At 42.6% G+C, this 26511-nt stretch overlaps 2 protein-coding genes across 8 annotated transcripts in view; one reads left to right on the forward strand and one right to left on the reverse strand.

The window, feature by feature from the left end:
• CASK (calcium/calmodulin dependent serine protein kinase) overlaps positions 1 to 26511 on the forward strand; it is a 1033919-nt gene that overhangs the window by 507320 nt on the left and 500088 nt on the right. For all 7 annotated transcript variants that reach the window (XM_029603127.1, XM_029603128.1, XM_029603131.1 and 4 more), the window contains exon 5: positions 4272 to 4344. In XM_029603127.1, the coding sequence (XP_029458987.1) occupies positions 4272 to 4344 (73 nt within the window). The remainder of the gene's footprint in view (positions 1 to 4271; positions 4345 to 26511) is intronic.
• Positions 20194 to 21267, reverse strand: GPR82 (G protein-coupled receptor 82). Its single transcript, XM_029601735.1, has one exon. It carries the CDS (start codon positions 21265 to 21267, stop codon positions 20194 to 20196), a length of 1074 nt encoding a protein of 357 aa, XP_029457595.1.

Genomic DNA, 26511 nt, shown 5'->3' on the forward strand with positions numbered 1-26511 from the left:
TCTGTGTGTGATTGAGAGCTAGTTTAGGTGAGGGAGTATGTGATTGAGAGCCTGTGTAAATGAGAGAAAGAGAGAGTGCATGTGAATGAGTGTGTGTGTGAGAGAGAAAGACAAGCTTATATGTGTGCGATTGAAAGCCTGTATGTGTAAGCATGAAAAGACAGACAGCATGTGTGTAATTGTGTAATTAAGAGCCTATATAAGTGAGATAGAAAAAGCATGTGTATATGTGAGCTGTTTAGAGCCAGTGTGAGAGAGAGAGAGAGGAGCAAGTTGCAAGCAAACCATCCATCCCTCCTGCTAATTCAAAACAATCTCAGGGCACCTGGATATCAAACATTCCCAGGTATGCAGAGCAAAACATTTTTTGTATCCTTATTGTTCATTATTGGGCCTTTGTGTCTATTTTGAAATATTTTATTGGTATGTAGAAATTTTTGATGTTTTTAATTATTGGATAATCCATTCATCAGCTGTTTCGAAATAATCTGTTCTTTTTGTTAGTATGGTTTTACTGCTAATGATTTTATATTTCTTGATTTGTTTTATAAGGACTAGTGATGTTTCTCTTTTTCCTTTGTTACACTGCATACAGAGACCCTGGCTTGTTGCAGTTTCCAATTCAGTTTTTATCTACATGCTTCTAGTTATGCGTTTTGGTCTCTTTATTCTTTGCTAGGTGAGGGTCAGCACATGTGATTCAGATGAGGTTTTCTGCTGGTGTTTAGTTTCTGTGTAGGACTCTATAGTAGCCTGGCTTGCTTCATTTTCCTAATAGGAGGTGTATTGATGTCTTAAGGCCTGGTGTAATATTTTCAGTGTTGCCTTTTCTTAAATAAAGTGTTTACTGTTTGAGTACTGGAAATTGGTGCTGTTTTGGTGTGGGATGTTTACTATTTATGCAATTTCTGTTCAGACAGTATATGTATCTTTCCCTTGTGTCATTCTTAACAATAAAAATAATACTGGGCCTTTATTTTTTTATTTCCACCGTGAATTGTAATGAGAAGTGTCACACATGTGAGCGTGGTCTGACAGGTGTGTCATGGGAAAAAGGTTGAGAACCACTGCTATAGACAATCATGGCAGTTCACAGCAAAAAAACAGGACATCAATTAAAACAGGAATTACAATAGTAGTAATTACAAAATGTGTAAGTATCAAAATTGCAATAAATTTCAATATATATGAAACAATTATCTTCCAGCTTTAAGTCCCTGTGCTTTTTTTTTCACCCTCTTCTCCTAGCCATTCATACTGTGCCAACGTATAGAAGACCAAATAACCATGTTTTTAAATCTTTCTTAAATGGCCTTATATCCTTCTGGACACAATTCGACTGCCATTGAGTTCCATAGATTCGGCTCAGCAACTGAGATCACTCTTTCCCTCACCTTGTTTAAATGTGCGGGTTGTAATGATATTTGTAATCTCTTATTGGCCGATCTTAGGTTTTGTGTGGTATATAAAATGCAATGTTACACTTAACCAATCAGAGGTTTGGTTTTTTTTTTGTTGTTGTTGATCATATTATGGATTATACATAATATTTTATAAAATACCCTGAATTTAATCAGTAATCAATGTAATGATTGCAGAGCCCTGGTTGTATTCGTTGGCAAGCCAAGTAACAATGGAGTACCAGAGTCAAATTCAGTGAATATCAAGGCTTGTAAGACAGTCCTGAAATCATATTTCGATAGGCTTCAGTTGTCTCAGTAATTTTAGCTTATTATAATTTTTATTTTGTTTGAAATATGCTTCTTCATTGTTAAATGGCTATCTATTATTATTCTAAGGTTACGTGTCTAGTCAGTTCTATTTTAGTAGTCTATCAAGAAATATGTAGGGATTTTTGTGGGAATCTTTTTCTATTTAATAATTCTCATACAAAAGACTGAAATTGTGCTAACTTCATGAGTTCTAGTAATTGCTGTATTGCAGAGATACTTCTAAAACCTTCAGGGAGTGTTCAGTTGATGTTTCTATCAGGACTATAAACTGATCATCAGCCTATATGTAGTAACTTATTCCCATATCTGTCAGCAAACTGCATAATGGGAATATGTATATATTCACTGTTGATATATTAGAAAGAGTTGCTGATAGTGATGATCCTTGAGGGTACTCCTGTATTCATATTTATTGAACTAGAAGAGACGCATCCTATTTTCACCTGTTCGATTTGATAGAAAAGACTTAAAACAATTGAGTTTTTCTGGTTAAGCCAATTTCTATCAGTCTTTGGATCATGATGTTATAATCAAGAGTATCAAAAGCTGCTGATAGGTCTAATACCAGGATATATGATTGTCCAGCATCAAATCCCCAAAGTACTGAATCAATCAAAGCCAATAATAGTTTCAGTACTGTAACTTTTTCTGAAGCCAAATTGGAATGGAAATAATGTTTGTATCAAGATGATCTGTTAATTGTGAGTGAATTACTTTCCCCATTATTTTGGCAAGAGCTGGTAGAGTTGATATTGGCCTATAATTGTTTAGTGCCTCACTGTCAATATTGTTTTCTTTCAAAATTGGTCTAATTGATGTGCATTTCAATGAGTTGGGAATTTCACCTTCTGATAATGATAGGTTCACCAACTTGGTGATATTTATTTATTTAGATTTATATTCTACTTTTTGCACTTTTTTCAGCACTTCAAAGTGGATTACATTCAAGTACATTCAGATACATGGTATCACCAATTCAGATATTGACTTTAATGAATTTATGGATAACACATCTAATGGATGGTTGGCTGGATTTAAGCTCTTTAAAATTTGTTGAACTTCTAGTTCTGATGTATGTTCAAAAACTGATCATGGTGGTTTTTCTGCCACCTGCAAAGTTATAAATTGATCTGATGTTTGAGGGAAACTTTTTATTAAATTTTGAATCTTTTGGTTAAAGAACTTTGCAGAACATTACATCTATCTACTGAAACTTCTGTTCTCATTATGTGCACCTGAAACATCTTTAGTCAAATTGTTAACTATAGAAAATAAGACCTTGGGGTGTTAAATTATATCATGAATTTTCTTTGCATAATCTTTTTTATATTGTTAGTGTTCTATATTTAGTTAAACGGGCTCTATAAATTCCTAATGTCTTTGGGGATAGTGATTTCCACCATATTCTTTCTTTTTTCCTTAATAGTTTCTTTGATTCTTTAATTTCAGAAGTATACCAGGGCTTGTTTTTCCTATTTTTAAAAATGTCTTGGTTATGTTTGGATTAATCTCATTGGCAAACATATTTGTCATCTCAATCCATTACTGAGATGCTCTCTATATTCTCATATGACATCATACTAAGCGCATCTGACATTTTCTCTGTGAGATCCTCATTTGATATTTTCTTTCTATACGTAAACAACGTATTATCGGATCTAGAGCTGTCTTGATTATTCTTTATATGTACAGATGCATGGATCAATCTATGATCCGGCCAAGGGATTGTTTTTAGTTTAACTTGTTCTAACAAAATTTTGTTTTTGTTAATGAAAAACAAGTCTAATCTATGCCAACCCCTATGCGTTGGCTCTTCAATCATTTGCTCCCATGCAGTGGCTGACATTTTTAGAAACAATGTTTCACATGCTACAGAATTTGGAGTTATATCCACATGGAGATTAAAATCTCCTAGTATCATCATTGGGGTCTCTAAAGGAAGATTATTCACAATTTTATCAATGGCGAACTATTATGTTCCAATAATCCTGGAGGGCAGAATGCTAGGCATAACTTAAAAGAATTTAAAGTCAAATAAGCTCACTTTAAAGGGAGGAGCAATTGAAACATTTATCAACTTAAACTTCAATTTTTTTTGTAATGATCATTAAGCCACCCACCTCTATGTGCTCTTCTCAGGATTGATATAACATTATAATGCTGCTGATCTGTCTGATTAACCAAAACTTTATCTGACTCTTTCAGCCAAGTCTTGAGACCAGATGTATGAGATTAGTCCAAGCATAACCAAGAATTTTGTTATTGCTTTCTTTATTTTTAGTTTACCTAGTTCATGGAAAATGCTGGTTACTGGTAAGCAACTTTCTTTTATTGAAAATATATAAATTAAAGTGTGTTTGATTGTAATCCATGCTGAACACAGATGTATTCGTGGAATATTAAGTGTATAATAAATATGGCTAGAGGAATATAACAAGATCGAGCCCATCCTGTTAAACATTCTGGAATTTGAGTGCTACACTAATTGATCTGTCCTTTTTGAAAGTTTCTTATATAATACTGTTTTGTTTTCTGCAGTCATTATATGCGACAGATACTGGAAGCACTGCGCTACTGTCATGACAACAATATAATTCACAGAGATGTAAAGGTAAGATGACACTTCATCCTCTCTCTGGTTTTAGGACATATTGAGATTAGTATCCAAAGCTTTTGTCTGTCTAACTTTTGAAGTTAGCTGGACAAGCACTGACATTTCAAGCTTATCTCCAGTTCACTGAATGAGATTGCCCAGGCAAATAGTTGTCAGACAAAATTTAGCTGACTAAAAAGAGGTGGCATTGGAGTTTCTTTGGCTGGACAGTGCTGATATTCAGGGCTGGTCAGCCAGCCAAAATTACTCCGCTAACTCTGGTCTTCATGGCAACTCAATATTGACCTCACTGTACTGACTTTTTTTTTTTTAAGAAATACAATTACTGAGGTAGATCTTTAAAAAGTACGCTAGGGCGTACTTTTGTTCGCGCAACCGGCGCAAACAAAAGTACGCCGGATTTTATAAGATATGCGTAGCCGCGCGTATCTTATAAAATCTGGGGTCAGCGCGCGCAAGGCTGCGCAAAATCGGCAGCCTGCGCGTGCCAAGCCGCGCAGGCTGCCTCCGTTCCCTCCGCCTCATCCCCCCCCCCACCTTTGTTGTGCAAGTGACGCCCGCTTGAAGCAGGCATAACTTGCGCGCGCCGCCTCGGCATCCCCCGGTATAGGCCGCAGTGCCGGGGGACTCGGGACCGCCCTCCCGGCCCGCCCCGAACCGTTGCCATGCCCCCGGACCTGCCCTGGACCACCCCCGGACAAGCCCCCGGCCTGCCATCACGCCTCCGGACACGCCCCCTCCCGCCCCTTTTACGAAGCCCCAGGACTTACGCGCGTCCTGGGGCTTTGCGCGCGTAAATCCGGCAGGATTTACACGCGCAGGGCTTTTAAAATCGACCCCACTGTGTCTAGAATCACTCTTAAAGGAAAGAGTCTTTGTTATGCATATACAAGTAAAATTGATTTGTTACTTTAAAAAGGGTCATAATATGAGGCTCCAAGGTGTCAGACTAAGGAACAACATCAGAAAATATTTCCACAGAAAGGTGGCATTTATGTGGAACACTTTCTTGGAACAGATGATGGAGGTTGAAATATACCAGACTTACAGGGTCATTCATCAAAATGCGTTATGGCGATAACCCATGTGATGTTAATGCATGAGTTAATGCATGCTATAATATTAGTGCACGGCACAAATGCAAATTTTTGGAAGGGGTGGGATCTGGGAGGAGTTTGGGTGGGATTTATGAAAATGAGGGGCGCTATTGCAGTTTTAATGCCGGAAATAACTACATCTTTTTCCCTGGCTTTAAGCTGTGTGATATGGCCGTAATGCAATTCGCGATAAATTTTTAGAATTGCATTTTGGAAGGAGAGAGAGAGCGAGAGCCTCTGGGGAGACCCTTACAGTGTGCAACTATTTATATCTCTATAGGAGGGACATTTCATAGCTTGAGGTGAGGTGTTAGTGGTGGTTTAGGGGCCAGTTTCTCATATAGAGTGAGATGTATGAACAGCACACCTTGGTGAAGATTTGATGTCATTTGGAGTGAGAAAAGTCTCACAAACATGAAATTTTGTACTATGTTATCTCTCCCTAGCTTGATGGTACCCTGTTGTAGAGTCCATAGGGACAGATTGCCATTGTCCTCCTTCCATCTGAACGAAAAGGGTTCAGCCTTTTCAGTTCAGGCATCAAGGATATTCTATGTTGAGCATCAAGTGAAGGTGAAGAAGCATTGGCATTGGTCTTCATCAGTGCATGATGCCGGGGCGGGGATATTCTGGCTGTTCCATGAATCCCCCAGTGTGGTCCTGTGGAGAGGACACTTTATTTCAATGGAGTCCTGGGAACTTCAACAGTCTTTAGAAGTCTAGGTGTCTGTCATCAATACACCTCTGAACAGGAAGATGTAGCCATCCCTCCTGCCTCCCACTTGGTGTTGGCATCAGCAGTCTTTGAAGAGGAGCTGGACAAGAAGATTCATCAAGCCATGAGGAAGACACTGCATTCACAATGTGCTTCAGAAGTAACTCTTCTCCCTCTTGGAAACCAATGCATGTTATGGAGGCAGTGCATGCACATTTTCTCTCATGCATATTCATTGTGGTTGACCTGAAAACCTAACTGGCTGGGGAATCCCTCAGGACAGGGTTGGGAACCACTGGTCTATATACTATGAGTTGGCATTTATTAAGAAATAAGTTCTCTTGCGCCTGCCACTGAATTTGCTGATTCTCCTAGGACAGGCAGGATGGTAGTCCTCACATATGGGTGACATCATTAGATGGATCCCGGCACGGAACTTTGATCACAAAGATTAGAGTTTTCAGCATGCCCTAGTGAGCATGTGCAGCTGTAGTCATCACCCTGCCCCCTAGGCAGAGGCCCTCAGTCTCTTCTTTTCTGCGGAGCTGTCATCTCATGGTTGTGGAGCTCGTACTTTTTTTTTTTTTAATTAGAAAACATTTTTCATGGTATTCAGCTTTGCTCCCTTCTTACAGTTTTGTAAGTGAATTTTTTTCTAAAGCTGCAGCTTTTATTTCTTGTAGTTTATTCTTTTTCCACCTGTCTGCTTTCTTTTTTTCTACAATGCTGACAGGACTAGACTTTGCAGTCTGTTGGTGATCCATGTAGGCCGCTAAGCCTGGGAATTTGCCTGAGTTCTACCCGGGCCAGAGTTCCATGGCAGTTCATCAGTGGATTCAGATGGTGGAAGGATCAAGGACCATGCTGTTCCTGTGGGGAGGAGAGCTCATCCTCCCCACATCTCGAGGAACTAGTCTCCATGGGAGGGAGCCCTGGATAGCATTGCTTCCCCTTCTGCTTGCCAGCCTTGGCAATGCAATCTTCCTGGGAAAGAGGGTAAGCGGAGCCTTGGCTAGCAGCTTGCTGCCGCACTTCGGTGCCATGCCTATGAATGGTTGCCCGTGCACAGCTGTGACCAGTGCACCATTCATCCGACTCATCAATTACGAGACCGCATTGGGGACAGGGCCCATCTTTGGGTACCATGGTCCCTTTGACACTGTCAAGGTCCAGGGTTACCCTTGTGTCAAAGTGCATGACCACCCACTATGCCACGGTAGCCTTGGACTCTCGTTACACCAGTTTGGGTATAGAAGCCTCTGTGCCGTGATGCGGCGCACTCAATGACATGGTGCTCTCACGCGATGTCAAGGTGTCCTTGATACTAGAAAAACGAAATCTGTCCAAGACAAGTGATGGAATCTTATACTGTCAAATTTCTAAATACCATCAACATACAACGGCAATACTTGCTGTAGCCTGGATTTTAATGAACAGTGAGACCTCATACAATGTGGCGGGGTCACCGCGTGAGTGCCCGGAACGTCACTTTCAAAGATTATGCGGTGATAACTTTTCGGAATGCACCGTCATCGAAATTCAAATCATCGGTCTCTTTGTTCAAATATTAAAGTAATGACAACTTGTGTCGGTTTACTGGAAAAGTAAGGCAGTGAAAACAATTATTATAGCGTTTCACTTATCGTAGCGTTTTGTAGCGGTGTATGCAGTAAGGATATAAGTGTTGGCACTGGCCCGACACGGCTCGTGTTTCTTGCACCAGCTTCCTCAGGGGCCGCACAATGCCACATAGATTCCAAACACTGCCGCTTAGCTCTGCTACTAGGCTGCAGCTCTTTTCGGGCAGCTAAACGCACCATGCCATCAAGGTGTCCTTGATGGCATGGTGCGTTCAGTGCACTCGATTCCGCGGCACAGTGCCCTTGGTGCAGGTGCCACGGTGGCCTTGATGCCATGGTGCCCTCGATATGCATCGAGCCATCGAGTTTCAGTGCTCGAGATGCACTCGATGCCTTGGTGGCTTTGGGGGCTCTTGACTCCTCGGCAAGCCACAGTCTATGCCCTGTGTGCACACCATGTCTCAGTGCCCTTGCAGCTCTCGTTGCCTCTGCATCCTCGCTGCACTCAGTGCTGTGGTGACCACAGTACCATCGATGCTGCTGTGCTCTCGATGCCCATGGGGGTCTCAGTGCCATCAATGTCCTTGATCTATCAAGGTGTGTGCAAGGCCACCCTAGGGACTAGCGAGGTCAAAGCGGTGGCAAGCCCTCGATGCTGTGGACCCCACTAGTTCGTCATGATGTGCGACCTCAGTGTCAGCACAACCTCAGTGCCATCATGATGTGGTGCTGCCCCAGTACCATTGACACTCAAGGCCATCAAACTGTGGGGCCACTGGAGAGGCCTTCAGACCATCGATGCCTCCTATTACTGCCTCAACTACGTCTAGCCCCCCGACCAGGCACTGGATTTTCCATTGAGCACTCTACTCGCCACTGTGGCTGTTGACCGCAGGGACTCTCTAAAGTCCTCACATGGCCCTTCAGCCTCCGGGGAGGCAAGGGTTCATGGCCTCTTATGGACTGAGCACAGGGGTTGCCATCTACGCGAGGCATCCTGATGCACTGATGCATCTACACTCAGTAGCCCGGTGCCCTCAGGACTCCAGGATGGATCCACTACAGAGCACTGGTAAGTGTGGAACTGCCTCTTCAGCCAACAATCCCAGTGTTAGGTGCTTGCCAAGATGCACACACCATGAATATTAATGAGCGCTAGCGAGGCTCTCGTCAGCCGTAATGCTTGAGGCCATCGAGCTCGCAGCATCAACACCACCAGATGAATCAGTGAGCCTAGGGAAATTGCTGTCTGCACTGTCAGAGAGCTGCAGGGCCTCTCTCTGCAGATGCCCATGGCTTCTTTGGTCCATAGCTTTGGGCGTTGGGGCCCCGGGCGATTGAAGTCTGTAGGCACCTGCTTACCGGAAAACTGCTTATAGATCACAGGACATGTCATGCAGTCTTCCACAAGCACCTGTGCTCACCAGGGATTTCGCTGCAGTCGTTCCCTCTGGGTCTTGCAGGTGAGCCAGTTCCACTGCAGTTTTGATGGCCCGCTTCCCAGAGCATTCTCCAGTACTGAAGGGGCCATAGACCGCCACCCTCTACCATGCCTTACATGGTGTACCAGTGGAGCTGGGGACACCATCACACCGTCCTCCGCTGGAGTTTTAGTGGTGGTGATTCGCAACTTGCGTGGTTGGGACAGATTAGGCATCTGTTCCAAGGGCCTCGGTCACTGCCAGGCGGCATTCTCCCTGGCACTGCAGTCCTCAGTCACCCTAAAGTTCTGCCATCTTTTGGCATGGTCTCAGCCTCTGCATCAGTCCATACCACATAGTGCTGAGGAGCACTGACGGGGGAGGTGTCATTACATACTCTGTCCTTGGTCGTGGGGCGGCGTGTAGCCACTGACTCAGGCACGTAGTTCTCTGTCCTCGCTGGGGTGTGGGATTTCTTACACGAGCTCAATGCTCAGGACCATGGATGTGCCACCATCTGTGGATGGGTTACCACAGCATGAGTCCACCCAGTGCACTTTCGCAGCGGAGGGCTTTCAATTGCCCTCTTTTACGTAGGTGTTGGGGTGAGTGTGGGTGGGTGGGTGGATTGTTCCCTCCGGGAGGTCACAATGGATTCCGCAGCTGCAGGGCTGGCCTAGGACTGCACTCATGGTCAGATTATAAGGTGAGTGAACATCGCGGGAATGGCTCTAGCGTCCTCTCCTTGGAGGACAGGGCCAGGGGAGCAGCATCGGCGGTCGTTAGACCGTCTTCAGCTGGGCCCCTCTGGAGATTGCAGTGGCAACCTCCCCTAACCGAGGCTGGCTGCCTGTGGTTTGTTGGTTGCGTCGGCGCCTGAGCGATCAGTCATTGTTCCTCAACTCTCCTTTGGGGGGTTGCTAGGCCCTGATCTGGAAGGGGAGACTCGACTGGATTCCTGGGCAATCCTTTCGGGTTCCCCTCTCAACGCCCAACTGTGCACCTCTTCGGGTGTCCCTCGTTTTCCATTCCCAGACAAGGGATGACACTGTTTTGACTGGCACCAGTCCCGAGAATAGTCTAATACCACTCTCCTTTGGGCACTAAGACACAGCAGGTCTATCCATGAGGGAACCTGTCCAGCGTTGCTCCCCGGTGACCCTCCAGGTTTTTCCCTATCCGGGAGTCACTTTGGAATCTGCTGGAATTAGTGAGCGTCCTCCTCAAGTATAGCTATCATCAGTCATTCTTGCCTGCGGAACTCTCCTTTATGAGGAGAGTTTCAGTACATCAGCTGGGCGATTGTGCCTTTCACCCCATTGATATGTCTATGGCTTGAGGGAGTTGGGGGCCGAGTACCCCGCATCAGAGGCACTGCCCTTTGCTCACAGTAGCAAGCAAGCTGTTCCCCTTTTTCAGGATCACCCTATCTGCAGACAGAACAGTCCTGGGTCATACAACATTGTCCATTGCTGGGCCACGTGCTCCCTCAGGAGGGAAAGGTCTCCCTGGGGTAATTGCTCTTAGTTTCAGCTGTCTCAAGAAGACTGAGTGCTCCATCTCAGTGGGATACTCTCTGCTGGTTTCAGCAGTGAGTTGTTCGCTAGGGGTTGATAGACAAATGGGTGACTTGTGCTTGCCCCAGCAGTCTTCTGGTCTGCCTTGTTGTGTTCACTCCTTCCAACTTCTGATTGGATTTTGGAGGGGAGGGAAGGTGAAGCTAAGCTAAGGTGCCTGTGGTATATCTCTGTATACCTGTAGGGAAGGATACATCACGTTTTTCCACTTATTTTTTTCCATTCTCTGGCCCATACTGCCATAGTTTTTTCTCATTCTCTAGGTTGCCCAAAGGGCCTTCTTGCTCCCCTCACAATCCTGTGATAGGATAGATGAACCTGTTCTGACAGGTTCTCGAGTGAGCTTCAGGCCTATTTCATCTCCCTGCTCGGGAGTTTGGGCTACAAGTCGGTTTCAGGGATTGTCTCTCATCCCCTGAAACCCTAGCGTGGTCAGCTAGGCCTGATGCTTTGGCATGCAGTGTCTGTCCCAGGCCCTGCCGTGGTTTGCTGCTTGTTCTTTAAAGCGTGGCATGGGTTTCTTCTACCAGCCAAACCTAGGCACTCTTCTCAAGACCTCTGGCTGTCAGTGGTTGACAGTCTCTTCTGGAGGGCTCTCGGACCCCAGTTTGCTTTTCGGTTGTTTTTTTCACACCAAAGGAAACTGCTGTTTTCGTCCTAGAGTCTCTCTTGTTTACATCTCTGGGTCCTTCCTGCATCCAGGAGGATCTAGATCCACTGTTTTTGTCAGAAACCCTGCTTGTACTGTCTTCTGTGATGTGCAGTTGCTTCTCTTTGCTCTCTCATCACTCCCCTGCTTCAGGCATCCCTGCTACGCATGGGGATTTGTCTGTTTTATTCTTGAAATGTAATCTCCAAGACCTTCAGAGTCCAGGCTCCATATATATATACTTTAAAATTGTTTTTTTGAAATGTGTAATTGCAAACTAAGCTAAACAACCAGTGAGAAAAGGTTTAAAAAATTCATTCAATAAATACATGTATGGATGAGGTGGCAGGTTTCATATATTCAACATTAATCTCCGGTAATGATTTTAATTAATTTTAATCATCAGCCACCAACCTCCATCCAAAGCCTAACGTGCTTATTTGTGTGCAACATCTACAGCTTTAAATATTTTTTGTGTCTTTTTTGCAGCACTTAAAAAGTGTGCACATAACTTAAAACTATGGGTTTAATTTCTACAAACATTATACAAGTTTACATAGTCTGTTCATTTCTTGAAGTGAGAGTTATAGATATTGACACTGCAATAATTCAGAAGTTCAATACATTGTGCACTAACTCAAAAGAAGCTTATTGCCCTCCCAGTCTTTTTCTTGGCTTTCTTTGTAGAACCCAAGTCAGAATGTTAGGAATTATTAGGAAGGGAATGGTTAATAAAAGGGAAAATGTCATAATGCCTCTGTATCGCTCCATGGTGAGACCGCACCTTGAATACTGTGTACAATTCTGGTTGCCGCATCTCAAAAAAGATATAGTTGTGATGGAGAAGGTACAGAGAAGGGCAACCAAAATGATAAAGGGGATGGAACAGCTTCCCTATGAGGAAAGGCTGAAGAGGTTACTGCTGTTCAGCTTGGAGAATACACGGCTGAGGGGGATATAATAGAGGTCTTTAAGATCATGAGAGGTCTTGAATGAGTAGATGTGAATTGGTTATTTACACTTTTTCAAATAATAGAAGGAATAGGGTGCATTCCATGAAGTTAGTAAGTAGCACATTTAAGACTAATCGGAGAAAATTCTTTTTCACTCAACGCACAATAAAGCTCTGGAATTTGTTGCCACAGGATGTGGTTAATGCAGTTAGTGTAGCTGGGTTCAAAAAAGGTTTGGATAAGTTCTTGGAGAAGTCCATTAATGGCTATAAGTCAAGTTTACTTAGGGAATAGCCACTGCTTTTAATTGCATCAGTAGCATGGGATCTTCTTAGTGTTTGGGTAATTGCCAGGTTCTTGTGGCCTGGTTTTGGCCTCTGTTGGAAACAGAATGCTGGGCTTGATGGACCCTTGGTCTGACCCAGCATGGCAATTTCTTATGTTCTTATGTTCTCCCGCCTGGTGGGTCGGCTGCCTCACAGGCAAAGGACTGAGGTAGTGTCCAGGACTGTGTGATTTACCGCTTTGTCCTGCTCGGCCAGCCTTTAGCTTGGTATTTACCCATGTGTGAGAACTACCATCCTGCTTGTCCTAGGAGAAAGCAGAGTTGCTTACCTGTAACAGGTGTTCTTCTAAGACAGCAGGATGTTAGTCCTCACAAAACCCGCCCTTCACCCCTAGGAGTTGATTTCTCCATGTATTAGCTATATCATGGACCCCAAAAACCGGAAGCCGATCCAAGATGGCTGTGTAGCGAACAGAAGAAACAAGGTCAGTGTATGGAAAACTTTATTCTGACAAGATTCGAGCCCAACTCTGGCCATGTTTCGCTGTTTTCTGAAGAGCTGCCTCATGAGCTATTAAAATTAAATCCAAATTAAAGCACACATATATAAGAAAAAGTCAAACATACAAAAACCTATATGCATGTGAAGACATAATGGCGTATAACAGGAACAAAGGATAAAAAATCGAACTAAAAGGCAAAGGGATTTATAAGCAGATACAAAGATCATAAGTGTCTATATGGAGCCATATTGTTTAAATACAGTGGTGTGTGAGTGACGAAATTGTTAAAAATAAAACTTGGTGTTAGTGCGGAGCATATCAATAGAAAAATAGATAATTAGATAAAATAAATTAGTTAAAGTGAAATTAACTAGATTAAAAACTAACTAAATTAAAACAGTAAAATAAAGTGGTGACTAAATTACAAAAGAAATTAAGAATGAAAGGAAAATCAAAACATTTTTATTTTTAATTGTAAAGTAAGAATTAAAAAGGAAAAGGGACCGCTTACTCCATGTCAGCTGGGTAGAAATTGGGAGGTTGAATACCCACGCTTTCTGTCACTCTATACAGTCAAAGCATTTATATTCGGTTTGAATCCTTTAAATTCTGCTAAAATAAAAAAAAACTGTGATTAAAAGACCAATATATGCGGGATTGCCCCAACGCGTATTGACACAATAAAGTGCTCAAATATTTAAATATATTATCTAATAACAGAAGATTTTGAGTTGACACTACTTACGCTACTTTAATTTTGTTCATCACTTAAGAAAACGCTGGCACATCACTATACTTACCCATAAATTCCTACATGTACTTTAATACTCAAAAAAAAATTTTGACTAGCATTTCCATCACTTGTTTCTATGTTTTATGATTTTTTATTGCTTAATATTTTTAAATCTATCTCATTATTTAAAGGATTCAAACCAACCATACACCGACCTTGTTTCTTCTTTTCGCAACTTAGCTATATCGTGGACTGAGGGACTCTGCCTAAGGGGCAGGGTGATGACTACAATTGCACATGCTCAGTAGGGCATGCTGTAAGCTCTCAAATCTTTGAGATCAAAGTTCTGTGCCGGGCTCCATCCATTGATGTCACCCATTTGTGAGGACTAACATCCTGCTGTCCTAGGAGAACAACTGTTACAGGTAGCAACTCTACTTTCTTGCCACAGAATCTTGGAAAATCTGCTGCAGGAATTCAGGAACTCTGGTGAAGACTAGAAGTCATAGTGGAAATGCAGGTGCTCATCTAGTTTCTAACATAGCCGGGGCTGTCTGGTGAGCTATGCAGGGGACCTTGGAGCCTTTTTAGATGGAATGGGCAGTACTTTAACCAGGGCGAAAACTTGGGGCTGGCACTAACATTTGTAAAGGAGATAGAGCAGCTTGTAAACTATGCGCATAACCCCCCCCCCCCCCCCCCCCCATCTTATGCGCATGGGTCTTTTAAAATTTACTTGAAAGATTCTTAATAACATACTTACATTCATACTGTCTCACACACAAAGGATCTCAAATCATCTTGTAAACTAGATCATAAGGGAAAGCCGATGGTCACTCAAAAGTATGTAGTTCAGGGGGCATGCATCTTCAAAGGATACTGCCAAAACAGGAAAGTTGTAATATACCAATAGAAAGGGTGTAGTAAAGATTAGCAGTCAAAATGAAAAATCCCTTACACCAATTTATTCCGCCATAGTTCCTCTGATGATGAGCAAGAGTTCCTCTTCCTCATCATCGCATCATCATCATTGCATCATCATCATCATATTCCCCAAGTTCTATACTTCTACTCATCTACTCTTCTAAGTTGACTCTGTATCCAATCTCTTACTGCAGGTCTCATGTGACATCTACTGTTTTCCTTTTATGTTTTTTTTTTGTTTGTTTTGCTAAATGAGACTCGTTAGCCAATACGTTTACATTACTATGTTAATGTTGAGCTAGTTTACCCTGTTCCAAGTTGCTTAACCTTGTTCTATGTAATGCCTCTAGGCAAAAATTTATGTTCTGTTTTAATGTAAACCGATGTGATCTGCATTTCATACAGGAACACCGGTATAAAAAAATCTAAAAATAAATAAAAATAAATAGTTAAAAATTGTGCAATAATCCCTTTGTGAAGGAAAAAGACCTTAGATCCCAAGTGCAAGTTTTGTACAAAACTTATGCACATTTACGGGTAGGTCAATCATTGGTCTTTAAAAAAAAAAAAAAACCAACCTCCCCATATGCCTTTATTACTATATTTAATTTTTGTTTCAATATTTCTTCTTTTTATTAAAAATCACTGTTTGATTCTTATTGTGATATCCGAATGGAATTTTTCTAAAAAACTTTCACATCTGAAAATCATGCAAAGCTTTCTAATGAGTCACACTATTATAAATGGCTCAAAATAGCTCAAACCTTTTGAAAAATCAAAACTTATCTTGGAGTCTTGAAAGACTGTTGACATGTGACTGATTTTTCTTGATAGCTTGCATGAAACTTCAGTATATTGAAACGTTATACGGAGATTTTCATATCGGAGGTCACGCCACGCAACCACTCGTGCTATATCATGTGCCGGCATTAGCTAGCGTTTCGCTGTTTCAAGGCAACAACTACAAGACAAGAAACAGTGCTTTACTGTTTCTTCTGAGTCTTCCCTGTTTTGCTGTCTTTTGATGAGCTCTTTCAGCTCCTGAATCCATTCTATATATTCTGGTAGTCTTATCTGTTCTGGGGTCTGAGTCCTGAGGACTCTCTTCAGAGATTTGTTTTTCTAAGGCATGCACACTTATCAGATTGATTTTCTTCTGCCAATAATCTGCGATCTCTTCCCTGTAGTGAGCATTTTTTCAACCGTACCCTCTATTTCTGCCCTTATCTGGATAATATCTTTCTTTTACCTGATTTTGAGACAATAAGTGTGAATTATTTTGTAATAATTCTCTTAATGAATGCAAAATGATGGCATATTCAATCAATGACTTCATGGTTAATTTGGATTCACTGACCAAGAATCTCAGGGTAGTTATATAAAAATTAGTGACTATCCCTAATTGTAGGTATGTTTCTCTTAAATACTCATGATCCTTTAGATTTGATGCTGCATATCCTCTTAGTATAAACCTGCATAATTCTCACTATCAGTTCCTCTTCTAATTCTAGTAAATCTGACTCCACATCTGTCATCTCTGTGGATAGGCGTGACCTATCCTGTCTAGGGGGAATCAACATTTATGTACATGATATTAGGGGTTAGGGAACCTGTCTGCTACTGTGCACCTTGTATTCTCCTCCCCCACACCTATCCAGGCCGGCAGTGCTACACACAGTTCTCTCTACTACCTCCTGTATCTACACAATCTGAATAGTTCAGAAAAGACCATGTATTTTATCCACAGAATTACTTTTATTTGTCAGAGTTTACAGGATAAATATTTAGAAGAAAACAGTATATGTCTCTAAAGTTTTTGCTACTTAGTATCTGTTTATACTAAATAAAGAATTGCATCATTAGTGGATTGAAATGTGCCAGAAACCCAGAACCCCATCCAACTTTGGGAGATTCCCTACTGTTTACCTCTAGAGCAGTCTCTGGCTGGAGATCTCAGGGACTGTCTCGAGGGAAAGAACTTGCTTCCTTGGGCCTGGTACTGGCTGGGCTGAGGAGATGTGTCTCAGTTTGAGGCCTTCTCTAGATTTGTGGTAGGTGGCCAGATATCAGGCAGGGCTTTCCTCTCTCCAGTCTACCCGGACATGTCTGGTCCTTTACCTCCTTATCACAGGGATGGGCAGGGTTGATGCCTCCACATTATCAGGTCTCCCATTTTTTTCTTGTTTGCCCTTTCTTATAATAGTCAGCTGATGAATATGAAAGAAGGTCATACATAGACATGCAGTGACAGATGGTATCATCTCCGCATTTCAGATCACTGGCCTCCCCTTTTTCCAGAGGGGAGGTTACTGCTCCCAAACGATGAATTATCCTTGAACAGACTGTGTTCTGCTCTAAGTTTGTCTGTTTCTGTCCTAGGGCCACTTTTTGTTTAGAAAGCTTATGGTCAACAAGCTGATCTGATATGCTAGGTAGCATTGTTATGCTAGTCAACATTCTTATCTTATTTCTTTCTTCTGAGAGAGTGTTTTTTGCTGGAACATATATATGTCAGCATACATCTTTTAAAGTCTGTGTCCTTCTGAGATCAGTATTCATATTTTGTTGCATACAGTGGTAGAACATCTGGTATCTCCCTTACAGTCATGCCTCACAAAAAGGGTCATACAGGTCTCCTCTTCATATATTTTATTTAAAAAGATGTATGTACCATCTCCCCAGTCCACATTAGATCACCCAAAGCAGTAGATAACAGTAAAAAATATACAATGTAATCTAAAACAATCATACAATAAAACACAATTACTACCACCATTTTAAGACACTGAAAATAAAAATCCTCATCCCCTATCAAGATCTTAATTTATAAAAGACACTGAGGTAGTTCCAGGGAAAGAAAAGCCTTAACCCTTTTTTTGAAATGTTAATTCACTTCCTGCCGAACTTCCAGAGAGGTAACTTATTCTCTAAAAGTGAAACTGTAACAGAAAAAAACCCAGAACCATTTTGGATGAGCCACAGCTCCTGTAATGCAGGAACTGACAAGGCACCCTTTGCCAGAACACGGTTGCCTCTCAGATACATACTAGTCTAGGCTATTTGCTATATGTGGGAGCCCTTTCCCTGTTAGCACCCAAAAAAGCAAGGGTCAGGATTTTAAATTTAACTCTTTCCTACACTGTAAGCCAATGGAGTTTGGTACAGCAGCCCTCCTTGGTCTATTTGTCACCATCCTTACAGCTATATTCTATAAAATTTGCAGTTTCAAAGGCAAGCCCACATATAGCACATTAGATCTATTGTATTTACTACTAGTGAATGCATTCCTGGCTTTAAGGTCTCTTAAGTATAGTCTAACCAATCTTAACTTGGCATGAAATGTGGGGATTCAAGGTCAATCAGACATCCAACTTAACCTTCTAAGTTCCTAAGCTCACCTGTAGGATCACTTGCAAACCAGATTTCTTTATTTATAAACATTTGAATTTCTGCCTTTTCCTTGGTTAATCTCAAGGGAGATTAAAATCAAATTTTATAATTAAAATTACAAGTACAGTTGTGTTGCAATTTACAATCAACATGGTTTTACAGTCAGCAAAGAAACGGATGGTGTCACCAATTTGAAATGCTTGAAGTTGCAAAAGGTAGATATTTGGCACAATGCTCTGTACTTGCTTTTACAGAGGGAACCTTTTTTTTTTATTAGATATTAAATCTTTTGCTGACATTGCCCTTCTCTGTGAATATTTAGCATATTAGGTTGGTTGCATGGTTGGGGCATTAGAACAAGACTGTAAACATTCTTCTCCCTTCTGCCACTAACTCCCTCTGTGGCCTTGGATAAATCAGTTTGGGGGGTAATTTTTAAATAGCACATATGGTAGCAAACTGTATGGTGCTATCGGTGCACATACTTTGGACATATTATTTTTAAAGAGAACCTGCATTCATTATTTTGCTTTGAAAAATAGCAAGTGCAAAATGTATATTGAAAGGGTCCACGTGCTTTTTGTCTGTGCTGTTTGTGCAGGTGTGGGGAAGGGGCAGTGACAAAATAGTTCGTGTACAGTTGGAAATCATATGTATACGTGCTGTTTTCCTCCCCTGAGCTAAGAATGCCCACGGGAACGCCTCTTTTTAGTGCATTTAAGTGTGCGTGCTCTGCATGTCCTGTATGTAATTTTAGGAGGGGCAATAATCAGTCAGGACATGTCGCACAATTGAATACCTTTTGTAAATAGTCTGCTTTATTTCATTGTGTTTTGGGGACTCAATTGAAGAAAAAAAAAAAGTGTTTCATTTAGTTTAGCTTTTTGAAGATGACAAATTGAAAAGTGCATACATTTCTGAGAATAGATGTGATCAAGCTATCTTCTCACTCATTTCTGTGGTTTGCAGTTTCTGATAAATTGCAATGTCCTGCAAGTAGTTTATATTTCTGTTGTGCGGTTAAGAATTAGCATTTTTTTTTTTTAACTGATGCTAGCACAGTGGATATCAGCTAAGAAAAATACAAGAATTGTAACATTTTACAGAAAGTGTTTGTGTGTACTTATCAGTAAGACATGTTAGATCTTAAATTTATCTGCCCTAAAGAATAATTGAGACTTAAAGCAAAACTGCTTTTGGAAAGGGGGAGAATTCTAAATTTTGGTAGGAAGAGGAAACACGTTAACCATATTATGTGATTGTTGTTGATAGCAAGTTTTAGATGCAGCTTTATAATCCATGAGATCCATCCTTTTAAACCTGATATCCTGTAGCATGCTGATCTTTAGTAACCACATCTTCAGGTAGCATATTCCAGTGCCCGCTACCCATTGTTTTGTGAAGATATCTTTATTTTGGTTTGGAAATCTAGTCTCTGATTTGCTTAGTAGGAGCCCTGGTTTTGTTTTTTATTTTCTGTTAACTTGCTATGCCGGGGATCCCTCAGTATTGTCATTGTTCATCTGCACTTGTCATGCTTTCACCTAGGTCTAGAAATCAAGGTGTAAAATTGGATTTGGTTTCCAAGAGTTTGTAGGGGTTAAACCAGAGCTAATCCTGAATGAAGAATTTGGAATACTTGTTTGGAGCTGGTACCTCTTCAGTATTGGCTTAGGCCCTGTTGAGATGCTGCATTAATAATGGGCCATTGAATTGGCCTTTGTATATGTTGAGGATGTGTGCTTTTGTATTTTTATTTAGATTTTTATATTCTGCTTTTTTGGCACTTCAACGTGTACATCAAAGCGGATTGCATTCAGGTACTATAGGTATCCCCACAGGGCTTACAATGTAATTTTGTACCTGAGGCAATAAGACACTAGTTTCAGCACTGTTTTTTCATGATTGCATTTCCTGGGGTACTATATCTTCTGTTTGGAGAAGTTTGATGTTTTGTTTAGCTTTATTGTCTCTCTGTATAGAATTGCTATATGATGGTGAGCAAGTATGATGATTTATTACCCTTTGTCAGGTGTGCTCTGCTGTGTTGGCTCATGGTCTTGTTTGGTCATGGGTGATACATTTGAGAGCTGTAGAGTTGAAGATTTTCTACAGAGGTTGAACAGATGTTTCTTAAATGTTTTGTCCAAGAAGATATATACAATGGGATCTATGCTACTTCTGGAGACAGCAAGACAGAAAAAGAAACTTTTCAATTCTATCAGATAGTTCAGTTGGTAGCAATCTTGAGTATTAAGTGCTAGAGCATAGAAAGCCACCTTAAAAATATGATATGGGACAAAGCATATTGTCAGCACTACCAGGATGACAATAATATTTCTTTTCACTTTTTTGTAAATGAGATTTTTCTTCCCAATGCAAGTATTGGTCTGCATCTTTTTTAGATGGTCCGTCAGCAGGTAGTAGGACAGCAATACAATTGCAAAAAAGAAAAAGAAAACTCCACTAGCAACAAGACCAGAGATCTGATAGAGATGTTCACCCACTTCTGTTTTTGTATTGTAGCAAGTGTGATGTTGAGTCTGGTCGGACTGTATCACAGAGTAGTATACTATAATAGGAGTAGTTAGAAACATCACAATTATCCACAAACCTGTACAGAGATATTTAGCAAATTGTGGCTGGCGGAATTTCTTTAGTATGCGTCCATAGAAGATTTTTTCATAGACATATTGAAGGGACTCTTGCATGCTGTCACGGTGTTTCATCAGGGTTGCATACCGACTGATGGCAATCCAGCACAGAATGGTAATGCTGATATACATGTTACTGTGCATGGTTAACATTACTCCACCAATTATAGTCTTGCATGTCATGGAGTCAGGTGCCCACTGATTTCCATTTATATAGTAAGCAATTATTAAAGGCATAATGCCACACACAAGCAAATTTGAAAACACCAGATTTGTCAGATAAATGTGTGTTGATGTTTTTCTGTTCATTTGGCTTGAAAATAGCCATAGAGAGATGCTGTTCCCGCAAACCCCTACAGTTAACAGTAAGGAATAGATGATTGGCAGGGCAGCTTTGGAAGCTACTGAAGGTTGAAGACATTCTGAGCTGCTGTTCATTTAATTCTGTTTTGTTTTGTTTTTCTTGCAACAGATGTGCAACTGGAAAAGAAATACAGAAAATGTTTGATTCTAGTATCCAGGACAGTGGTTGTAGGGCAGGGGGTTCTCAGTGAAGCCTGCAAACAGGTCTCTTGTTAAGGATATTCATAATGAATATATATTGAATGTATGTGTATATATTGTTTAAGAAATGGCTATTTTGCATTAGTTTGTTTACCCCGAAAACCTGAGCTGTTTGCAGTCCTCCCTTACCAGAGTTGAGAACCCTTGTTATAGAGCATCACTTACCGGTAAACGCTGGATGTGTTGAGCTTTTTCCCCATAGATTAAAAAAATGGTAAAACCTTTTAATACATCTGACTCTTAGTGTGGTAGGTTGTACATTTGTTTCCCTTTTGAATATAATATTCTTATTTCAAATCTACTATAAATGCTGAATCGTTTTTGCTTTTTTCCTCTTTCATGTCAGTTTTTTCAGTTTTTTACTTTCATTTTTCCTGTTTTTTCTTTCCTCTCTTCCCAAAAGGGCCTGTTTTTTTTCTTGAATCTCCCAGTTTCTGCTTTTCCTTTCTTTTAATCTTCCACCAGTCTTTCCTCTCTCCCTTCCAGTCCCTCATCCCAGCCCTTTCCCTCTTCCGTCCCCTTCAACTTTCACTTCTGTCATAATCTTCACCATATCTGCTCTCTCCCCCTCTCCTCCCTCCTTTCTGACCCCCTTTTTTCTTCTCACCTAATCTTCCTTACTACACTCACCCCATTCTCAGTGTCACGGCCTACTACCATGACCTTGATCATCCCCCCCACTCCCTACCTCCCCTCCCCCACATTAGTGCTGCCTCCCACATGTTCTTCCTCCAGTTGAAGCTGCTCCGCTGTCATTGGGCCTAATTTTCTCTGAGCTGCTCCGCTGTCATTGGGCCTAATTTTCTCTGAGCTTAGTAGAATGGACAAAGTTAGGTTCAGCAGCTGAAAGCCTGCAAATGAGAGGAGGGAGAATGCAGCAGTCTGGCGGCATGAGGAAGAAATATTGTGGAAGCAAGGCAGAAAGGGAGAAGGAAGAAGGTTACAGTGACTGAGGGAGACAGGAAGATTATAGCGGCAGGGATAGAGAGAAGGAGACAGTGCAGAGGCAACTTCAGCCAGAAAATGTTGAAGATAGCAGCCAGAGATGCAGGACTGGTTGGCAGAGGCAGGCGTAGTGTTTCTTGGAGCTACAAATTCTATGGCAGCATACACGTTATGTATATGTGCGTGAAACCAGGGCCCCTATATATATAGAAAACAAGCATTAGCCAGTTGGCTTGCACCTTTTTAAATGTTCAACTTTCAAAAACATTTTTTGCCTGGCTTCTTCTTTCGTTTTTTTGGGCTAACAGTTTAGTTGTAACCAGCCTGTAATAGGGGCTGCAGCAGCATAAACCTTCATTTGCAACTACCTGGGTGTTTGTTCTCCATTTTTTACTCCTCTTCTAGGCCAGGTGTTGACCTGATGTCCTCAGGGGCTAGAAACACTGCTCCTTCCAGAACCAGGCACACATGCAACCTGAATCTGGCTATTGGTGTCACTACTGAATGCTGACTGGAACTGATTGCCCTCCCCACCACACACGCTGTGAATGTTACCTCACACCCTCTTTGAAAGATAGGGCTTTCTCCTAGGACAAGCAGGATGGTAGTCCTCACACATGGGTGACATCATCAGATGGAGCTCAGCACGAAAAGCTTTAGTCAAAGTTTCTAGAACGTTGACTGGCACACTGAGAATGCCTAGCATGCCACTATCCATGCGTCCACGCGAGGTCCCCCTTCAGTCTTTTTTTCCACGACGTGTTTGCCTCACAGTTGTGGAGCTCTGTTCATCCTCCTCCCTCGGGAGTCATCCCCATTGTGGGGTCCTCAGAGGAGGAGGATGTCTCCCAACCAAGGGCACAGGCGGGGGCTCTGGTATCATGCACAGTTTGCCCGGTCCTGTCCCTGGTCCTTCGGGGACCTCAGTGCCCTCACTACCATAAAGGCCGTCGGTGCCCCTGGACCCATCTGTGCTTTCAGTGCTGGGGCCGAGGGACTTGGACAGGGGTTCTCCTCGAGGGGTCTTAGGGGGGACTTCAGTGAGTACGCTTTGTATGATCCCTGGGGGGGGTGGGGGGGAACGATACCTCGGAGTAGTCTTCACAGGTCTCAGGAGACTTCTCTCAGGCCCATCTCCTCTGGATGAGAAGTGCCGATCTCCACCGGAGGAACTGACCTTTGCGCTTTTGTGCGGGCTGTGGCTGCATCTATCCCTTTCCAGCTCCTTTCGGAGGAGGATGCCCGCCATGCTGGAGGTGCTCCATTTCGTTGATGCCCCAAAGGAGGTCTTGGCTATCCCCATCCATGACATATTTAAGGAATTACTCCTCAGGATGTGGGAGCACCCCATAATGGTAGCTCCGGTGAACTGTAAGACGGATGCAGTCTACTTGGTTCAACTGGCTTTTGGGGTTTGAGAGGCGTCAGCTCCTGCACCAGTTATTGGTTGTGGAGTCTGCCCTCAAGAAAGCCAAATGGTCCTGTACGCACACTTCTGCGCATCTGGGCTGGGAATACCGGGCATCTGGTGCTCTGGGTAGGAAAGTGTACCAGGGAGTGATGATAATCTCCCAGATTGATGCCTACCAACTATACATGACCAAGTACACTCGTAACCTCTAGAAGCAGGTTCAGGAGTTGGCCAACTGCCTCCCCCAGCAGCAGCAGGAACCCTTCCTGGCAGTTGCCCAGCAAGGCTTGTAGTGTGGCAAAAACAAGGTGCGTTCCACCTACGATGTGTTCGAAACAGCGGCTAGGGTAGTGGCGGCGAGCATTGGAGCCCGGAGAATGGCGTGGCTCCAAGCATCGGACCTCCAGCTGGAAGTCCAGGATAAGCTCGCAGACCTGCCCTGAACTAGAGAGAACCTGTTTGGTGACAAGGTATGAAATGCTGTGGCTCAATTGAAAGGCCATCATGAGAACCTCCATCATTTCTCCGCCAGTACTTCGGACCTTCTGTCCTCTGCCAGGAAGTCCTCGTGTCAGAGTGGGTGAAGGTCTTTATATTGCCAGAGGAAATATTATCGTCCAGCCTCGCGTATGCTGTGAGGGGGGCTCTATGGGTCGCTCTAGACAGCAGCGGACCCCCAGGACTCAGCCACCTCCCCAGCAAAGCCCCACTACAGGGTTTTGACTGGCCCCAGGGGAGCATAAGCCCTGCGGACTCCCCCCCCTCCCCCCCCCCACCCCCGCTTGGCATGGGGTCTGACCCCGCATCAGGAAGTCCTTTGGACAGTTCTCTCTGCCCTTGTATGGAGGGGGGCCATGGAGCCCGTCCAGTTACATCAGTAGGGACTGGGATTCTACTCCAAATATTTCCTGATTCTAAAGAAAACAGGGGAGCTATGCCCCATCTGATAGCCTTGAACAAATTCCTGTGAAGAGAAAAGTTCAAGATGGTCTCACCTGGCACACTGATCCTCCTATAAAGAGAGGACTGGCTTTGCTCACTCAACTTAAAGGACGCATACGCCCACTAAGGAATTTTTCTGGGACACAGGAAATACCTTTGGTTCATGGTTGGCAGCAGTCACTTCTAATGCAAGGTGTTGCCGTTCGGCCTTGCTTCAGCCCCATGGGTCTTCACCAAGTGCCTGGCAGTAGTGGGCACACACCTCTGCCACCTGGCGGTGCATGTCTTCCCCCTACTTGGACGACTGGCTGATCAAGAGCGCCATGCACGGAGGGGCGCTTCACTCCCCACGCGTAACCATTCAGGTGCTGGAATCCCTGGGGTTTGTCGTCAACTGCCCGAAATTCCATCTTACCCCATCGAATCAGTTGGACTGTTCCTAGCGTATAGTCAGATGGACTCAGGACCAATGGATGATATGCTCCCCTGCGAGCAGATGGAGACTGAGTCAAGTTTCAAAGCTGACATCACACTAGATGACCCCTGCAGTGACCTCAGCTCCTCAGTATCTGTTCGTATCTTAGCAGATGTGAATATGTTTTCCCTATCGGGATCACAGTACTCTTTAGAAGAAGAAATTTTATCTTTAAATTGGAGAAAAGATCGAGCCCCGCTCTCCTGCGGTGATACCTAAAGGTCCCTCCCCCTAGTCGAGAATTCATGAGGTGATTTCCGAAATCCCTCAGAAGTGTGCCTTGGTCAGTTAGCCGCTTCCCAGCATGGACTTTGCTGCTGAAGCAGCTGAAAGGCAACGGGTGCAGGAAGCTGAGCATGGTGGTGACTGCCAAAGAGCTCTCCCCCGGCTGCTGGAGATAGTCTCTGTACTCAGTCAGTAAGCGCTGAGCCCAGGTAAGTAAAGAGAGAAGAGGATGCCTTCTAATTCAGATTTTTAGAAACTGACAAAAGTTTTCTGTGCCGGCATCCATCTGATGATTTCAGCCACATGTGAGGACTAACATCCTGCTGTCCTAGGAGAGCACCTGTTACAGGTAAGCAATTCTACTTAATGGAACTATGAATTGTGATGATGTATTGTGAATTTTAATGAAGCAAAAAATAAACTTAGAGCAAAGTTACAACTTGCATTGTAGCATTACCAGGTAGAAAAGTTAAAATTTCAGAAATTTTCCTTATTCACATTGTCCTGAGTAGAGGAGGTGTAGCCTAGTGACTTTGTGACCTTGGGCAAATCACTTTGCCCTTCCTTACCCCAGAGTCCAACTTAAATTGTATGCCCTCTGGGTCAGGGAGATGCCTACTGTACCTGAATTGTAATGTGCCTCGAGCACAATTTTGGAAAGCCATGTGATTAAATCCAAAATCCACATGAACTGTTTTACAATCTTATTTTTGTGGAAATTGTGGGTTTTTTTGCCCACAATTTTCTACTTTTCATTCCTGGTCCCTGTTGGAAACAAGGCGCATGACTTATTTTAGTTTTCCTGGGTAACAGGTTAACTTTACTGTTTGTTTAAACTAGGATACTGCTGTGGTGATCTTTTATTAGAATCCCTTGCAGTCATTGCATAGATGTATGAATAACTGAACAGTAGGCTTGGATGAGGTTCTGTTTTAAAACAATTTACAGCTGTAAGGAGATACATATCTTATTTCCAGGACATAGAGAAATGACATTTGAGAAATCCAGTGTATGCAGATCTATTTCATGCATATTCGTCATGCTATCCTAAAAACCAGATTGGTTAGGTGTACCTCCAGCACAGCTGCTACTCTGTTGATTAGCATGATCAATAATAGTG

Source organism: Rhinatrema bivittatum, chromosome 5 (genome assembly GCF_901001135.1).
Source record: "Rhinatrema bivittatum chromosome 5, aRhiBiv1.1, whole genome shotgun sequence".
Lineage (NCBI taxonomy): Eukaryota > Metazoa > Chordata > Amphibia > Gymnophiona > Rhinatrematidae > Rhinatrema > Rhinatrema bivittatum.